This window comes from Poecilia latipinna, unplaced genomic scaffold (genome assembly GCF_001443285.1).
Source record: "Poecilia latipinna isolate Pla-1442-1.1 unplaced genomic scaffold, P_latipinna-1.0 Scaffold123, whole genome shotgun sequence".
Classification (NCBI taxonomy): domain Eukaryota; kingdom Metazoa; phylum Chordata; class Actinopteri; order Cyprinodontiformes; family Poeciliidae; genus Poecilia; species Poecilia latipinna.
In genome coordinates, this window is record NW_015112739.1 from 279501 (window position 1) to 299557 (window position 20057).

General features: G+C 38.7%; 1 protein-coding gene across 4 annotated transcripts in view; it reads left to right on the forward strand.

The window, feature by feature from the left end:
* dock1 (dedicator of cytokinesis 1) overlaps nt 1-19817 on the forward strand; it is a 233970-nt gene extending 214153 nt beyond the window's left edge. For all 4 annotated transcript variants that reach the window (XM_015028394.1, XM_015028395.1, XM_015028397.1 and 1 more), the window contains 6 exons: nt 7485-7622; nt 10690-10832; nt 11753-11951; nt 12814-12979; nt 14291-14442; nt 18766-19817. In XM_015028394.1, the coding sequence (XP_014883880.1) occupies nt 7485-7622; nt 10690-10832; nt 11753-11951; nt 12814-12979; nt 14291-14442; nt 18766-18861 (894 nt within the window). In that variant the 3' untranslated portion in view covers nt 18862-19817. The remainder of the gene's footprint in view (nt 1-7484; nt 7623-10689; nt 10833-11752; nt 11952-12813; nt 12980-14290; nt 14443-18765) is intronic.
* The last annotated feature ends 240 nt before the right edge of the window (nt 19818-20057 follow it).

The window sequence follows — 20057 nt, forward strand, 5'->3', positions numbered from 1 at the left end:
GCTTTTGGTGCCTTCATCTCATAAAAGCTAGCCCGGGTGCTTATTAGTCTGCCTGACTCACCAGTAGCTGCGTGGACCTTTTGGCCGTCATGAAAGGTCTTAATATGTCATCTCAGCCCAGCTCTAAGCGAGTGGCAGCGTCTCAGCTCACCAGGCTGTTGATCAGAAGGCTGTGTGGTGAGGCAAACGGGGACGGAGTGACGGGAATCAGTTTGGCACAGACTGATATTAAACAGCAGTGACATTCCCTTCTTACTTGTCAGCTGCTAATGTTGGTATGTTGTTCTTCATGAACTGATCAGGGGTTTATTTTATTTTTATTTTGTTGTATCCTCAAACCCCCTGAAAGCATTTTGAGAAATATATGTCCCTTGTGTGTAGAGACACACAACCAACAGCTATAAGTAGTTGTGAATATTCTTCAGAACTTATTTACATTTTTCCTGCTACAGCTTAGTTGTCTTTTTCGGTAAACTGTCACAACAACCAGTTATATTATGCCACGTTTAAAGAAACCCTTTATGCTAATTTGTAGATATACTCTCCTTGTTCAGAGTCTCTGCAGATGTAGCTTTCCGTCTTACTTTTATCTCCGCATCAGTGTATTCTTTGCCTAAGGTTTTGTGTCCAACACTTTAACGCCAACCTCTACCAATTAGTTCAAGCTCCTGGTTGCTCTCGCTCCATTGGAGGTTCCGAAGACAGTTTTCAAACTACTGAAGCATTATTTATTTACTATGCATCAAATCTACAAACATAAATCCAATCAACAGCTGCAATCTTATTAATGTTTGGCGCATAACATGCTATTTAACCTTTTTTTTGGGGGGGGAAGGTAATGTGCTCACATTGTCATTCATGTGTTTGGTTTAAAAATGTTCTTTATAAATCTGGAACAGGCAATCTATAAGTAAGAAAAATAAGTAGCACAAGATCCTGTCTACAGTGTGAACGCTCTGTTGTAGGTAATTATGCAAAGGAAGAGAGGGATTCCATAATTTCACTCATTTTTTACTGAATACAGAGAGATATGTGGCTGTTCAATCAGTTTAGTCTTCTAAGGCACATCATTAAATCTAGAACAGCATTTAAGCAGTTTTGCACAATATTGCACTGGATAAATAGAATTATTTGCAGTGTGATGATCTAATATAACATGGATCTTATCTGGCACAAAAATATAACTGATAAATATTTCCATTTGGTTAGTATGCTAAGAAAATTAAGACATGAATCAATCCTTGCAGAAACTTTTTGTTCCATGTTTCAGGTTTTGTTTGTCTTTTTGCCATCACAGTCTACCTACTATATATATATATTTTTTTTACCGACTTTAATTTGTTTATGTTAATTGGCTAAGTTCGAGGTTTGTCTGCTCGAACGCTTCTCATGGCATGTGACTAGGGTTTTATTGCTCACACCTATTGAGAATCGTGTAATAATGACATGAGGACTCTTGACTTTTGGTCAAAAGTGTCCCACCCTGAACAGCCAGATTAAGAAATCTCATTTTAAAATAGGAAAGAAAAAGGAGAAAACTTTCACACTCTCAATTTAAAGGCGTCACTTTATTAGTCTTGAAGAAAGCAGAATTATACGCTGACTCTAAAACACTCTAGTTTTAAGAATAAATCAAAAAGTTTAAAATGTATTAGTGTTGATTATTTTTTAAAAATCAACTAAATATTAGCATATGCATATTAGATATGACTCGAGTAAAATAAATCTTGTACGCCAATACATATCGAAGTTTAAGTATGTGCTGTAGACGGCAATTGTTGTAGGCTGAGAGGATCTCGTGTAGTGGTTCTGTCATTTTCCTTATTTTGTACAGTCATGTCCAGAGGTTCCAGAGCAGGCCCCTGAGGAGAACCTGCCTTCTGTTTCAAGTTGTTGAGCTTTTTAACGTCACTAATTCTGCTGCTGCTGCCCCAACAGATGACAACAGGAGAGCATAGAACCTGTTTAGAGCAGCCTTGAACCGTCTCATTATTCGAATCTTTGAACCAAAGATCAGACACAGGAATATGATTTATACTATGTGACGGATAAAAGGAAATATAAATGATAGCCTTTCAAGTTCCCATTAAAAAATATATATATGGTTCTCCCATTTTAACCGTATTTATGCATGTCTGTGTACTATTATAAAGAAAATATACTTTGATCATTTGCTTCATTTTACTGGCCACAGTAAGAAAATACATCAATTTTTTGTCAGGTTTACAATGAATTGAAAAAAATATAAACCAAATTACATGACAATAATTAATTTATATTGATGTGAAAATATAAATTTGAAGTTCAAATGTTTATATTTGGCGAGTACGCTGTTAAAATAAGATGATGTACATCACCTTCATATCCTTTGTTGTTGTATGAAAGCTGTTGTGGTGATTGGTTGGGGGAGTGGAGGTTAGCTTTTGTTGATTGCTTTAAAAAAAACAAACCCTGGTAATAAAATCAGTAACTAAAAAGATGTTTTAACCTGGAGATCAACTCTTTCCAGCAGCCTTTACATTCTGTGAAGCTCATCGCTGTCTTGTGCTGGTCAGAAAACATTTGGCAGCCTCAGCTTGTCCGGCCTTGTTAGCAAGTTGTCTGTAGTCTTTTTTGTTTTGTTTTTGTTTTTAACGAGGTACAGTGACTCTCTGCCACACGTGTTCGTGAAGGTGAGGCTGAATATATGGAGCTACGACGTCATTGTTTCAAAAACACCCGCTCGCCTGCACACACTGAAACATGAAAACTGTGCTTTGAAATGTAGTCACTCCAGTCCCGCATTTTCAAAAACAATCGTTTCTGGTCTTCCCAAAACTGTGAATCCATGCAGAGGCGCAGCCTAAACAAAACACCTTTGGATACACTTAATCTTGGCTCCATGTGGATTGTGCCGTAGTTTTTCGTTCCCATGAAAACAAACTCGAACATAGAAATAATTTCGAAAAAATACACACAAAAAATTTAAGTTTTCCCCATGACTACTTTGCAAGTCATGGAAGCTTCCTTTTTCCAAATACTGTTGACATACGGAGTGGAGGAGTCTTAAAGTTTTTCTGTTTAATTAAAGTAAACATGCCTGTGTGTGTCTTGGCCCTGAGCCTCAGAGTTGTACACAAAGAGTTTATCAGCGTACAACCACCAAGCAGAACTCTGTTGCCATGCCACCTCTCAGTCGCGCTCAATCGTTTTAAGGTCTATAAAAAGATGTGGGTATCCTGGGAGACGTGAATCTTGCCTCAGCTTTCACTCACTGTTTTTTTTTTTTGTTGTTGTTTTTATTTTCTCCAGTCGTTGCTTTTTCGTCTCACAACACTTCGTCCTTCTGCCTCTCCTCACCATTCTTTCTTTCACCTCTTAACTTATATACCCCCTCCACCTGAGTTTCCTTTCTTTCACCTTTTTCCGTCTCAGGCTCCTCTCCTTTATTGTCTTCAAAATGCCCCAGCAGTGATGATGATGAAGGTGCACAATATCAGGGGAAATCTGTGCGCAGTGTGTGTTGCCTTGTCTCATTTATCTTCCTGCGCCTCGCTTTGGTTTAGTGGAGCGCAGCACGGCTACTCTCATTGGCTTTCAGTTACTGTGATACCTGCGCTGAATGTGTCCTATCTCAAGATGATTAGTGCAGCATGTTGCATAGGTGGAAGAAAGAAGTCCTGATTATATATATATACATGTATTAATTTATCAACTTTACAGTGAAAACGTGCTTCAAGCTTTAATATGAAAAGTTAACCTGAGTAAACGCACAAGGCCTTAAATATGCCAACCAATCTGTGGAATGTGGAAGCGCAACTGTCTCTAAACCTAATAACTGCTTCTTAACCCTACCTACGTGGTTGCAGCAAATACCATTAAGCATTTGTGATGATTTACACATGAGGATTTTTCATGTGTTGAGAAATATTCACCCACTCTTTATTGCTTTAACTGAATTCAGAAACATTTGAAGGTTTTCCCGACGTGAACGGCCTGTTCCAGACCATGACACAGTATCTCCATCGGATTTAACCCCAGACTGGACGGTGTGCTTTTGATCAGAGTTCACTTCATAACAAAAGTCAACTTGAAGCTGAAGGTCAGACATTAGACGATCTACTACTGGAGATCGCCGCCCTGCTACTGCTTGAGAGGCCTTTTCACGGTTCCATCAACTACAGCATGTCGTCCTGGTCCAGAAGCAAATCGCCCCCAGATGTTCACATTAATATCACCACCATTGTTTGACTGTCCCTTTCTAAAACGCTGTGTTAGATTACCCCTCTAACAAGGTTCACACCTTCAAAAAAACTCATCAGGATGTATTTGAAGAAAATATAAGAAATAGCTTTTCAGTCTTTTTGTGTGTGTGTGTTTTTTTAGTGAACCTTTTTTCTGAAATTCTAATTAGTAACCCATGGCTTTTTGTTTTCTCGGTGCATAAATATGAGGTGGCACAGAGAACCTTTTCTATTCTGCACAGGACTGTACAAAGACCAGACCTTGACCCTCGCAGAGCGAGCAGGGAGTAAGAAAAATCTCCAAAGCTCCCTGTTACAGAAATGCAGTGCAGTGGCATTTCGGGGTCACCAAGTCGCCATAACAATCATGAAGCAATGTGAACAAAAGCATTTAGGTATAAATTCAGCTTTTTTTCCACAATCTGTCTCCCTCATAAACAGTTTGCCAACTTTAGGTTTACATTAAATACAGCGTACTTGCCGCCAACTTCTCTTCTCATTTTGGCCCTTTCTACTTCCAGTTCCAAGCTGTAAACAAACGATCTCATACAAGTATAATTAAGACATGGCAAATCAGCTTTATGTTTGTTTTTCATGTAGCTATCCATCCTTTTTTACAGTAATCGGACTAGAAATGGGCAAAGACTGCAAGGATGGTAATTAAACGCCAGAAAGTGAGGAATAATGGCTTCCTCTCGATCACTAGCCCCCAAATCAGTTGATTTTTTATTTTTATTTTAGTTGGATATTTTCATAAATTACAGAGATAAAAATGTCTTTAAAATTGAACATTCATAAAATATAGCAAAACAAAACCCCTGCTTCAAAGAAACAATGTCTGAGTAACTGTCTGATACAGATATTACGTATTTTTCGTCGCATACCTACATTTCCTCACATCTGAGTAAATCATTTAAAATCTAATTGGTCTGTATGACAGAAAATTGTGAGTTGTCATCCTGACGAGACCACTTTTTACCTGTAGATTGATTTTTCTGTTGTGTGGCCAAGGCCATCACAGTATTGTTGAATACATGCAAGTCCTGGTAGTGACACTGAGCAAGAAAAGTCCCTACTTGTGCAATTAAACGCTTTTTGATTTTGGTTTAAAAATCTACATACAGACAATTTTACTTCTTTGAAGGATTACCTGAAAACCCTGTTTGTGTTCCTCATCACAAACTGGTTTGATAAAGGTTTGGGATTGTGATTCTTTACCATGAGTTCAAATAAAGGTATCTGGCTAAATGCTAACGTATACCAAAACCCTGGATTGAAAATGTCTCTGTTTGAGATTGTTACAAAACGTTGCGTCACAAAACTATAAAGGTGCCGTTTTCCAGCAGAGTGGAGCCGGTTCCTTCTGTCGTCTGCTGTGAACGGGCAGTTTGCCCTCAGAACAAAGATCTGACCCCAGGGATTCTCAGCTTAAGACATACAGAGAGCTCATTCTGTACTGTCCTACTTTGCTGATGTTTCACACACCGAGTTCTTCTTCCATTTGCTCTCAGTTTGAATGAATTTCTTCCCCGTAGAAGACGGCGTACAAGATGTACTCTCCGGCTACAGACTGTGATTAGCTATTTAAAGTTTAGAGACTGTTTAAATCAGATTCTTGTCGTAGGAGGAATTTTAAGTATGAGGGTTCTTTTTCTTTCTTTTTTTTTTTTTTATTTGTGACAATACATCTCATTTTACCCAGCCAAGCAAAAAGAATTACTCATATGCTGCTCAGCAGCTGAGGAATGCTGCTTCCTCCTCTCTCTAGATTCAGTCAGCAAAGCTTGCTGACACTGACTGTGCCACCGGGGGTTTCCTAATTACCAGTTTTCAGCAGTTTCAGTCTCTCCTTCGCTCCCCTTTTTACCTGCAATGCTGCCGCTCCGTGCTAAGGTTTCGTTACTCACTGGCTTCCCACATTCTGAGAGGCAGCAGTGAAGTTGAAAGGCTGCACTGCGTCATTGTTTGCGTCAGCGGCGGAGAAGCAAACATCCATCACATCTTGTACATGCCCGTAGATGTAGCCTGTCTAAACTTTTGCATTTGCGATTCTTCTTATGTACGTGTTGTAAGGAGGTGATCTCTGTGGCAGGAAGGGGGGGAGTTGTGCGCCATGGCAACAGCTTCTGCTGAAGTTCACTTGGCAATGCCTTTCGTTAAAAATATCAAGCTGGGGTACATTCACCGATTAGGCAATGAGAATAGCTAGTGTCTTTTTAAAATATTAATATCCCTTGAACTCTTTTATGTTTTTTTTACTTCACAGTCACAAACTTTCATTTATTTTACTTATTTAGAACAGTGCGTAGTTGTAAATTCAAAGAAAAGCAATATATGGTTTAAGATTTCGTTTCTCAAATAACTTCTAGAAATGATATATGCGTTTATATCCAGTCCTTATGAGTCAATATTGACAAAAACTCTTCACTGTAATTACAGTAGCAATGTCCTTTGAGACTTGAGGCTGGTTAAATGTTTAAAGTCATCGAACTCCTGGAAGGTGAACATTCAGATTCACAACTTTTGCAGGTTTTCTTGTTGGGAAAAACCAGCTTCACTGTCCTTGCAGGAGAGGAGCATCCTCGCATTATGATGCTGATGGTAGTTTCAGGGCGATGTGCAGTGTTGGTCTGCCTGTACACAGTGTCGTACATGTTGGCCAAAAGGAATTTCTAATGGCTTTCTGTCAAAAATTGCTTTCTTCTGTCATGTCAGCTTACCTGGATGGCCATGTCTTGGTTAGTTTGTAGTTAAATCGTACGGTTTCCATTCTAAGATGGTGGCGTAAAGGGAGTCCTGTGAGATGTTCAAAGCGTGTCGGAGTAGATTTTACCTGAATACAAAGAAATGCTACAGTTTTCAGATGTTCATTTGTAAAATATTTTAGAGAAGATGTAGCATTAGCCTCCCAACTCACATTTATGAACTACTAAGAGTTGGTCTATCACAAATCCTAATAAACTAATCAAAGTTAGCTATTTGTAAAATGGCAAAAGAGAAAAAAGTTCAAAGTTTGTTACCGGTTTTGCAATCTACTGTATGTTTGGTAAGGAGGTGATCTTTTGTAGCGAATATAGATTGTCATGGCAACATGTCTGGCTGTACTCTACCAGCGCTGGGCTTATTTACAAGGCAAAGAATGAAAATCCTTCCGAAAGACAACAATGACTTCCTCTCATGAATGAATTGTCTACATGGGACATGTTATGTTTTTAACATTAATGTTGAAGGATAATCATGTTGTTGTTTTCTCTTCGCCAGATCCCACATCTCGCTGAAGGTGTTCGTATTCATGGTGAGAAGGTTACCGAGGCGCTGAGGCCCTTCCACGATCGCATGGAGGCTTGCTTCAAACAGCTGCGAGAGAAGGTGGAGAAACAGTATGGTGTTAGGAGTCTGGTAAGACTTTTTTTTTTTTTTTTTTTATTCCGTCCTTGATTTCTGTCCTTTCATGAATAACAATTTGCTGCTCAGCATGCTAGTTTTCGCTCCTTTCATGTCAACTGTTAGATTGAAAATATTGAAAAAGTTTTAAAGTTCATGTTGGAAAGACTTAAAAGTCAAAGCAGGGAAAGGTTAAAGTAGTTCAAACTGAGCAGGTTTTAGCTTGTAAACTTGAGCGCAAAATGTAATGCAATAAGTGACTTTATTCCACCACAAATTGAGGCTAAAACCAGTGATTTCCCCGGCAAAGCAATTGAGTTTTCAGAGCAACAGAGGCATTTTATCTGTCTTGTAATAGAGGTGGGCCTCGCAAAGATGACCCCAGTATGTGCATTTGACATGAACTCAGTTTGTGAATTCATAGCTCAAGCCCACTTCAGTTATGCAGCAAGATGGACAGGTTAAAAAAATTACAGATAGAGAGTTTTTTAAGTGGCCTAGTCAAAGTCCAGACTGGTTGAGATGTTCTTCAAACAGGCTATTTATCAAAAGCATTTTTTTTCTTATTCTGATTGTTTTAATATTATTTTTAGATAAAAGTTTAAAAGAAATCCAGTGTGTTTCAGTTGAACACTTGATAACAGTTCTTGCCATCAAAGGTGTAACAACCAACTATTAGGTTTAGGGACAATTACTTTGGCTTGGATCAATTTCTTTTTACCTATATGAATTAAATCCTTATTAAATTAAGATATCTTTGTCTGATATAAAAATTTTCTTGGATATTTTTCTTTTGCATCTCCCATCTTTGCCATTTCAGCCTTGGCATATTGAGAAGATGATTGCACGTGCCAGGACAGATTTGCTCTACAAAAAATTTTATTTTAAGATGGCATCCTAATTGAGTGATTGATTCTATTAAATCCAGAATTCATCCAGCATTAAAAAAGGCAGGCTAAATTGGTGTAATAATAACCTATTATTGTATGACTTTCAACCATTTATTATACAGTTTGGAGTTTCAACAAAAACAAAAACCTCTCAAGGCATCTTCAAAGAGTAAATACTTTGCCTATTTTAATATGAAACGGTTAGAATTATGGTAGACAAGCCCGATGATGGGCACACAGATGAATTCACAGTTCAGCAGGCTTTTCTTTTTTTCTTTTTTTTTTCAGGGAAAATGCAAGGTTGCTTCCGTGATTGGTATCAGCCTGGCTATTTATTTGATGAAAAAAAAAAAAAAAACAGAAACTCGTTGCTGTCAAGCCAATAGTTTTTCTCTGCAGGTCCAAGGTTAATTCAACAGAACGATATCAGACCTAATTCTGCACACTCTGCTTTGAAAAAACTGGCTGCAGTCGAGTTTTTTGTTTTCTGAAAATGTACGATGAATCACGAACGGGAGGATGGGGTAACAAAGATCAAGGCATGTTGAAAAAATCTTTATGGATACAGATTCCTCTTGCGGATCTTTTAGCAACATGGTAAATAGAGTAAAACTAAGGTTTTGCTGAAATTTTCCCACAGAAAAAGTTTTACAGAAATCCACATTAAAATCCAGATGTCAGAACACTATAAAATATATAGTCTGCACTGTGAATCAAATAGGGATTTTACAACAATTTCATGAAGCAGTCCAACAATTTTAAGACTAAGCGACCAGGCTGTGATGGTATTTTACACCAGCTGGTAAAATTTTAATCACAAAACTTGACAAGCACATGACTTAGATTTTCCTTTTCAGTAAAGAGTTTTATATCCCACCTATGCCTTTTTATTTTTTTTTTTTGCTGATGTCAGCTTTCTGAAGGAGGTTGCTGCTGTGGGACTGCTTCCCACTTCTTCTTCCTCTTCTTCTTCTTCCTCTTCTTCCTCTTCTTCTTTTTCACGGCTCTAATTGTTGCTTGGTCAAGCATTTCCTTCTATCCTGCCAGAGGTAAAGAGTTGCTCCCTACGTTAAAAGGAAAGGGCGGCAACCTTTCAAATGAGAGAAAAAGCCATCACTTCACAGAAATTGACAACAAGGCCAGTCCGTTAGATATGTGACTGTCTGTCATGAAAGTCTTTTCAAGGCTGTGGGTTTAATTATTCTACCCACAAGTTCCAGATAAAATTAAGAATGCCTCAGAAGTTTTTGCTCTCCCCTGCCTTCGGGCGATGATGTTGCTGCTGTTGAAAAAGAAATAAAACTGTCAAATGTATAGTTTGTTTGATGAACCAACTATATTGAATAGCCTAAATAGGATGTTTTGGTACCAAAAATAAACTTTTTCTCCATATTGATTTGCAAACCAGTGCCTAAACTACGACTTGCGAGTTAGCTATGTAGCCAATTAGCTACCTAATTGGCTACTCTCACTATAATATCTTAAGTTAATTTGGTAACTTAATATATCTCACCATAATAAAAAAAAATGTTATTTTCATAAATAATAGTTTGTTTAGTCAGTACTAATTAGCTCAGTGTAGAAACTTCTGTATTACTATACTGACAAGTTGCTAAGCTAGCTGTACTTGCAAATTAGCTGCCTACCTAGCTTACCGGTGCTAACTGTGGTAAAACAGTGATGTCAGGGTTAGGGTTAGCCTTTAGGACTCCAACCGTAAAGGGGACGTGAACATCCCCCCTTCCTTTAAGATGTCTTTCTTTAAAAAAAATCTTTGTAAACACAGGTTGATTTTTTTTTTTAGTTAATGTCATAAAATAAATAAAAATAACTTAACCGATGCAAATTAATCGAAAGATCATGAATCCCTTCTTACTCCCCTAATCATATACAGTAAATTCTGGAGATTTTTATAACCCTGATAATCAGCGGCAAATTATTTCAACAGTGGAAGTAAAATTTTGCTTTTGTATGTTTCATCAAAGCAGTAGTAATTGTATTTATTTATTTTAAATATAGAGCCAACTTCTACTAGCTCCAGCTGAATTCATGTTGAAGGCTTTGACAATAAGTGTTGCCTGTGTGACATTAATTATGAAGACAAGTGATTTGACTGCAACACGTCTAGAAACTCAAGGCATTTCAAAACTTCTATTGTAAATCTTGTTTTGTTTTCTCCTCTGTGGCGCTAGCCGTCAGGTGACGAGCGACGCGGCCCTCGTCCTCCCTCCATGGTGCGCTCCTTCACCATGCCCTCCTCCCAGAGGCCGCTGTCCGTCGCTTCAGTCACCTCTATTTCCTCTGACAACTCCCCGTCCAGGCCTGGATCTGATGGGTAAATCCATCATTCACTCTTTCTCCGGATGTAAATTATCATTAAATGTGACTTTTATTTGTTTACCAGATAATGGTTGGTTGTTAGATCTAACAGTGCAATTTTTTTAGGTTTGTTCAACTTCCGTATTTTGTTGATAGTACTTTGTTGCCGCACCTGTTCATCATAAACAGGTGCAACAGTTAAACTCAAAAAGAGAAGCTCATTTGTAGATTGTCTACACTTGATGAAATATGTTTACAGATGTATTTTACTGCACTTTGGAAGCACAAACTGCAGTTTGTCGGAAGATTATAACATAATACAAAGCCAAAAAAAATTGTCCTTTAAGACAAAAAAGCAACACAAACATGGAGAGCAATTACTGGCTTGATTATTGTCCAGCAGATGGTCAGCGATTGTCTCCACACAGGATAAAACCTCTTAATTGTCACCCCTAAAAATGGTTACATATTATCCAGTGGCTGTTTGAGGACAATGGTGTCCTCATGACCGTTAAGTCACAAAAAAGGTCTCTCCTGAAGCTGGCTGCTCAGACAGCTGTATCCAAGCATATTAGTGGTAAATCGAATAGAAGAAAAAAGTATGGCAGATGCCAAGGGAGCACAATAAAAGCAACCTGGCCTTTCTTAATACCACTGCTGTGTTACACCACTCTGATGCAGTTATCCTTGCAAAAGGAGCTCCACCATCAGACGAACATTTCTGTTTTAAAAATGTTTTTTACACTATGAATTATTTAATATGTGTGTTTCTGAACATCTGATTTTAGTGTTTTTGTGAGCTCATCATTTTTTGAGCAGTTTTGTCGATATTCTAATTTACTCACCTGCCCCGGCTGCTTCCTGACAGAATACAACATTCAGCCGTTCTCGTTCACAACCTGTTTGAACCCATTGGGCGTATTGTCTTTCCTTCAGCTTTGCCTTGGAGCCCCTTCTACCAAAGAAGCTGCACACAAAGTCTCAGGACAAATTGGACCGGGACGAACCAGAAAGGGACCGCAAAGAGAGGAAGAAGGAGAAGAGGAACAGCAAGCACCAAGAGATTTTCGATAAAGAACTCAAGACAGCAGACATTCAACTGCAGCAACCCGAAGCTGTCATACTCTCAGAGACGGTAGTGTTCATTATGTTTTCTGAGTTGGTTATTATTCTATAATTTGTGACTCTTTTTTTACCTTTCCCAGGATTATTTAGTCATCCTTTCTGCCTCTTTGATAAATGTACGGTTAAAAAAATTGATTCCTAGCTGTATTTGTCTTTTTTTCTACCCTTTCTATCTCCTCTGTTCACATTCCGCCTCACCACTGCTCTGTCTATTACAGCAAAGAGGTGTGAATGTACTCTTTATGTCCAGAGGGGATACTCCCAGGCTAACAGCACAGAGCTAAGAGAAGTAATGTAGCTATTTTATGCCTAAAGGGTCAAGATCAGAGTTCCACGTAATAACCGTTTATTTATGTTTATATAGTTGGAACTGATATATTTAACGCTATCATCAATATAGTTCATGTTGTTTGTGTACAAAATTACATGCTGCATTTTCCAGTGTCTCCCTCATAGCCGGGTGTTTGAATTTCACCGATTACGAAGTTATTTGTTAATGTCGCCTGCAGAGCGGAGTAGCCCCAAGGACATTTCTTTTCATATTCAAATTCGAGCCACAATAAAGTAGGGAAAACGCACTCATGCATGCAGATAATTGTTAGTAACCACAAATAACACCCTCCAAACCTACAAGCGCATTTATCTAAATGGGTTTTTCCTCTAGGAATACAAATAGTTGCTTTAATATGTGTGTGGAATGACACAACCACCCCAGAGGAGTTGTGACGCCACATTTCTGCAGTGATATTTCATCCGAGTCCAGGAAAATGTGCTTTAAGTGCCGCTTTATTGACTTGAATGGATTTGGTTTTTCAGTTTCGGCGCACAGTAAAGACTTAATCTTTCATCTTTCTCCACCACTGACCTGACAGATCAGCCCCCTGCGGCCTCAGAGACCAAAGAGTCAAGTTCTCAACCAGATGGCTGGCGATCGCCGTCTTTCTGTCTCACCGGGACCTCCTTCTTCCAACTCCTTACCTGGCCCCCCACCCATTACACCGAGGAACAAATCCACCTTTAGCCTGAACGCTGTTTCAAGTAAGAGCAGTCTCCACTCTGTTCTTTTGATCTTCTCCGCAGTTTAAGCAGTACTTCCCCTCCCCCACTTGTTTCTGAAAGCTGTTAGCTTTGTCTGTCAAGATCAGAATCAAGAAATTTTTTCCACTGTTGACAAAAATCCTAAAATTCTGTATTACCACAGTGTATAGCTTACTTTACTTGTAGAGCAAATCGGAAATATACTGATCACAGATCTGACTGTTAAAATAATGGCAACAACTCAACAAGCACAACACATAAAAATAGTTATGGAATAAAAAATTTAAATAGTTATAACATCAGAAATGTATTTACAACAACTTTAATACTTCTAGAGGGTAAGCATATACAGTTCAGTGTAACCGTAGTTAAAGAAATTAATCAGAAATTATTTTATATTTTGTGGTGAATGCAGTTTGTAGCCATTAGGCTGTGATCATTTTTATGTTTTGACTGTTTAATTAAAACGTGTCCACATTTTGCTCTTACTCATTTCCTCCAATTTAACTCTTAAAGCTGCTGTCAAAATCCAACTAACTGTCATTTTAGTGGTTACAAAATATATAATTTTTTTTAATGCAATGCTTTACATGAAAAAAAGAATTTGATGTCCTTAAAGAAAGTATCACTAATGTCTCTGCTTAGTTCAGCCTGAAATAAAATGAGTTTATAATTAAAGCATGTTTAACTTTTATCAGTGTGTGAGAAATGTAATTATAGAAAAAATGTGTTTTATTAAAGAAAAAGCATTGCATCTTCTTCTAATAGTGTTTTTTAGATGATTAGTTAGTTTTTACAGAAACTAAGACATGTTTTAGCTTTGTATTTGATAGGTTATTTAATTTTGGTGTTTTCTAATGACGTGAGCATTTGAATGTGTGTGTGAATGGGTGAATGACTGATGGTTGTGTAAATCCCTTTGGAGTCTTCTGACATGATGAAGCTCAGGGCATTAAAGAAAGCTTTTTGTTTCACAGCTTCCAATTTGTGAACAAAGACATTTTATATTTTTGCATTAAGTTCACCTTAGATGTGGTGGTGCTTGAAAACTTCATTACTTAGATTAGTGTAACCTGGAACTAATTATTCTACACTAAGCACAGATTAATTAACACATAGTTTTGTTCAAATCTCACTTTTTGTGAACTGAAGTATTCTGTGTCTTGTTGTCCGGGGAGCTGGATGCATTGTAAAGCCCCTAGCAGTCGGTCTCAGTCTTTTAATGTCTTTTGGCTGAGAGCCCTGATCTTACAGAGACCCTCATGAATTTTGTTGACGAATGTCTGCTGATGTTGGCCTTTTTTCTCTCAGGTCTGGAGCTGAACGGGATGGGCTGCAACGACAAGGGGGAGGCCCCTCCTCCCCTGCCGTTGAAAAGCAGCACAGGAGATTACGGCAACCTGCTAGATAATCAAGACTTGACGAGTCCCTCGACTCCTCCCCCGCCCCCACCGCATCAAAGAGTAGGTGTTTTAATTGGGGCCCAGCGTAACTCCCTAATGATGCATGGCACTTGGACTGAAACGAACGTCCGAAGCTCACACTTGACATTTAGTTCAACCTCCACCATAACTCCTTTACCGTCCACCCCACCATTCATCTGTTCTTGCATGTCCACATGCAGGTTTTCACAGTTTAATTTAGGGGGGGTGTTTCCTCCGGTTTTCTGCAATATGTGCCACAGAAGAGTGTAGGCGTTAGTCAGTTAGCTGCCCGTCTGCCCCGCTGTTATTTATGCTGGTCCTGCAAGAAGGCCCGGTGCTCATCCGTGATTGATTGGATGATTACTTTACCTCTCCCATTCATCAGAAGCTCTCCAGCTGTTAATCAGTGACTCATCTCTCCACACTTGCTGACTTCTACTCAAGCCGTCTTCTCGCCTGGCCTGGCCTGGCTGTTAACTAATCTTATTTATCCAGTGTCGCGGCCCGTGGACAGGTAGTAAAACTGAGCACTGGCACACGATGTGGCAGAAGACTGACACTAACGCAGAGAGAGCACCTGTTTCTGAGAGGTTAGTGACTGCCCTTCTTCATTTCCAGGCTTTTATGGAGGGAGAGGCGGTGCTATCGAGGAGCATCACTCCTCATCTGCTGTTAAAGGCAAGAGGCCTGCTTAACCAGCTGAGACATTTTCTGTTTAGACTGAATAAAGAAAAAAAATACCTTCAACATATCTAATGTATTCGGAACAAAATCCACTCCTGTAGTAAATTATTTTTTGCTCTTTATACAGTTTAGGACATACAGCAACCAGCCCATTGGCTCTTGCAGTTACAGCAATACACTTGCCTAAAAATTTCTGCAGAAATAGTTTTTTTGGTAACACTTTATTTGAAGGGGGTTGAATAAGACTGTCATGACACTGTCATAAACATGACATAACACCTGTCATGCACATGAAAAAGCCTTCATGAATATTTATGACTGTTGTCATAAAGCGTCATTCGGTAAATTATGACACTTTTAATACAAAGTTGACATTATTCAAAATGTCTTTGTTATGACAACTTGCCATTAACCAATAAATCATTACTGATATAAATTTGTTATAAAAATATTACTGACTGCACTTTAAAAATTAGGTAACTTTATGTTATTAAAGGTAAAGTTTAAACAGTAATGATTTCTTTTTTTCTTTTTTTTATTATTATTGTTGCGTTTGTCATTATTGCAATCAACACCACAAAATATCATGATAATATGTAGAGGTGAGACTTTCCTAGAGCAGGAACAGGGAATCAGAGTTGAGGGGAAGATGGCTGCAGGGCAGTCCCTGATGATTGACTGGGTTGGTTTTGACCTAAATATATTCAGTAATTAGAACATCTCAAAGTCCAGATATAAATCCAGCTTAAAATATGTGGTAAAACTCCTTGAGACATACCCCAAAAGACTCCACCAGTAAGAATTGACTCAGGGCTTCTTAATATAAATACACACACAAAAAAAAAAAATTCAAAGAATTGAAAACTTTTGAAAACTCTGCTTTGTTTTGATTTGTTACATAAAATCCAAATAAATTCCATGAAAGTCTGTGGCAGCTTCTCCAGGTCTAATTACAAAGTGGGATTCAATGTTAGCCTTTCAGATCTAATGTTTGTCTTACGTTATTACTACGGTGCACTCGTGTGTCAGAACATATCACAAACTAACGCTAACAGCTGAGGTCTGATGACACGTGTCAGAACATGCTCTACAACTTGTCAATCTGCTGCAAATCAACAGTAGTGTCTCGGGACGCCGGTAGTGTTATGTACTGTAATCTCTTCTCAAGAAAGCAGCCGCTCCCAGCTGCGTTCTTGTCTCTTCGCACAGTCTGACACATAACCCAGCTGCTAACTTCCTTTTTTCTGCTCACAGTCACACAACACTTTAACTTTTTTTGAGTCAGTCTTTTTTTTTTTTGTTTCAGATGCTGAACAAAACAGTTTTGTTTAGTCTTATTTGTCTGCATTACCTTGTTTCTTTTGGTACATATATGAATCGAGTCAACTGTCTTTTTTTTTTTTTTTTTTTTTCTTTTTTGCTGGTTTTCAGATTATTTAATAATAAACATCTAAGTCCAGTTATAGTTATGACGTTATGAAGCTAACTTCATAACTCATTCTATTGTATATTTATTACAATAATTGTTGTTTTTATCCCCTTTTGTGCCATTTAACTAAAACAAACACGACTGATTAATCTGATCAAATAAAAGTAACTTCACCGACCACCTTCTTGTAGATATTTTTTGGACTCTTAAAACCATATCTCCTACCACAAACAGTAAGCAAATTAAGTTATGTGTTGTAAGTGCAAACAAAGTGTCTTTAACACAAATATAAATTGGGACAGTGAGGAAAACAGACTGGTTTTTGTACTCTAGTTGGGCTCAAACCAACCAAAACTGCAGACATATTTCTTACCAAACATGTATCAGCTCAGATGGGGCAGGATGTTCCTGTCAGAAGGATGTTTCATGTTGACCAAACATCAATTCCAGTTAGTGCCAACTATTGCCGTTGGCACCTACCAAGGGAGCATTACATATGCCAGGTTTCCTGCAATACGAGGACATTTCACTCCAACTAAACGTATTTTTTTAAACACCATTTTTCTTTGCACATATTGACACGACATTAATTCCTGCTTGCTAGGAAGTTTGCTACAGTCCACACATCACCTCGTACCCACCTTGGGGGAGATAAATTACAGACCAGGTGTCATTTAATATCCACCAAGGGCACATTTGCTATCAATCATGCAACATCTTTTATTGCTAGTGGTATCCTTTTAACTGTACGACTTCATACCCCCGAGGGGAACATTTCATGATAACTATATGTAAGTTTGTCAGTGTGAGCTGACCATATATCAGTTCACACCTGCCTGGAAGCCATTTCGTACCAACCCTTTATAACTTTGTGCCCAGATATCCAGGGGGATATTTTGTACCAACCATTTGTTAGTTCCTGCCTGCTTGAGGGATCTTTCCTACAAATCACTTGTCAATTCATTCCCACCAGGGAGACATTTGGTTGTTAATTGTGGAACATTTTTGCATCCCCAGCGGGATGTATCCTTTTGTCCATACATCATTTCATACCATCAGGGGGACATTTTGTACCAACCACCTATCAGTACAGACTGGTGCTATAAACCGTGTCAGCTGTGTGTCTCCACTTTAGCACACCTGAATCAAATAATTAGGTCATTTGCAGGACTCTTGACTGAAGAGGCTCTTCAGCCATTTGGTTCATGTGTGATGGACACCTAAGAGTTGCAGGACACTGGCCTCTGAAGATCGGAGTCTGGCGCCCGTGCGTCCAGATCCAGTCCTCTAGAGCTGGTGTCCTACGAGTTTTAGATGCGTCTCTGCTTCAGCGCCACTGTTGATGCAAGTGGTCCAACTACTGTACCTCAAAGTTCTGCAGAGTCCTGATAATAAACCATCAATCAATTCAGGTGTGACGAAGCAGAAAAAAGACTAAAACATGCATGAGACCGGTCCTTAAGGACTGACTTTGGACAAAACCACTGTTTACCAACCTTTCTTTGAAAAACCTGCCAGCTGGATGTTTCACACCCACCTCTTGTCACTTCCTACCCACCAGAGGATGATTTGTACCCTCAATGTATCACTATGTAGTCGTCAGACGACATTTTGTACCAACAAACGTGAGAGTTTGAGGCCTTGAAGAGGACCTTTGAATTTGACCTTGCATCAGTTCATACCTACTAGAGAGAGGTTTTGTACTAATCATACATCAGTTTGTACCTGTTAGGGAACATTTTGTCCCAACCACAAGTCACTTCATGCCTACGAGAAAACATTAGGTACCGACCGTATATCAGTTGGTGCATGGCAGAGGGATGTTTTGTAAAAACTGCTCATCAGTTCCACTCCAATAAGTTATGTCTAGAAGCATATCCAAGACACTCAACTGGCCCAACTGGGTATCAGAACCAATATTAAATGAACTAGTGGCTAAAAACAAGTTTATATGTAAAGTTTGATCAATTTTATATCCCTATTATTCACGAAATTTTTTTAAGTAAAGACTGGCATGGGATGGTTTAAGTAAACTGATATTAAATGGGTTTTTGTAGTTTTTGTTCATGTATGAAATGGAATAAATGATAACTTGTGCGTAGGAAATGCTGGCACAGAATAGCAAAGGGGCGCATTGGCTTGGAGTCATCATCCTGTCATTTCTCTCTGCATTAAAAATATTTCTGAATTAAACTGTTTTGACATGAGAGAAATATAATCCCGGGGTTTCTTTTCCTTTTGTCTTGCAGCACATTCCACCTCCTCTTCCTAGCAAGACCCCCCCGCCTCCTCCTCCCAAGACCACCAGGAAACAGGCCTCCATCGATTCAGGAATCGTACAGTAAACAAAGACACTGACAGAAAGACCAAACAGCACACTGACAACAAAACAAAAACATCAACAGTAAACGTTCCCACGGAAAAAGAGAAAGGGAAAAAGAAGGTTGCTTTCACCCACACATCCCTCGCTCCCCGTCCCAGCTTGACAAGATGAATACCTCACCGCCGCCCGCCCCCTCTTATCGTCCTTAAGTCTCTCCTTTAGTCTTTCCGTCTCCTGTTTGATGCCGTCTCCAGCAGGGAGCGCGTTTCACAGATGAATAGTCACTGAACTTGTAGATGCAGTCTACAACCGCCACTTTGCCACTTTGCGCTTTTTTTTTTTTGTTTTTTTTGTTTTTTGTTTTTTTTTATCTTGACATGAGATTGTGCTCAGACAAGATAAGCTGGGACCAGCAGCTTCTCAACACTGACCCACTGTCAATTGAATGAGAGCAAAAAGTTCATTAAAGCATTATTCCTGTCTCTGTTATTCATATTCACCCCCACTATGTACAGAGGTATGTATATATTATGTTATTTTATTTCAGGTCTCTTTGTACGTTTTTTGATCATGTCATTTTTTCTTTTTTTCTTTTTTTTTTTGTATTAACGCATCACTAGATTAGTGGCATTTATATATGAAACAAGAAAAGGGCTTGTAGGTTTGGATTGACAGGGATTTTGAAGGAACCTATCATGAATTTTATCGGTAAAATATCTGGAGTGCACATCCTGCTAACTCTTATTCCATATATTCGAGCATCATTGTTTAGACCATGTCCCTGATTGCTGTAACCTTGGATTTCAATAACACTGACTGTTTCCAGTTCACTACTGACATGACTTCTGAATAAACTTTCAAATGTATGTATTTTTAAAAAGGAGAGATGTCTTTCTCATTATCTGTGCCTACGTGGAGAGACGCCGAAAATAGATGTCTGCGCTTTCTGGAAGTAAAAAAAAAAAAAAAAAAAAAAAAGAAAAAGTAGCAGAACAGCCTGACGATCTTTATGTGCTCTCTCACTTTAACTGAACACTGAGTGGTAAATCTTTCTGCTTCCTTGACTGGCAGCTATCACAGCAGTTTCTGCATCAAACATGCATGAGCTCTGTTTTCAGAAACGTGCTACTCGAGTGAAAGTGGAGTTTCCACGTAGCTGAAAAAGCTCGAATCTTAAATTTGCTTCACCTTGAAAAATAATGGGGCAGTGTCTTTGCT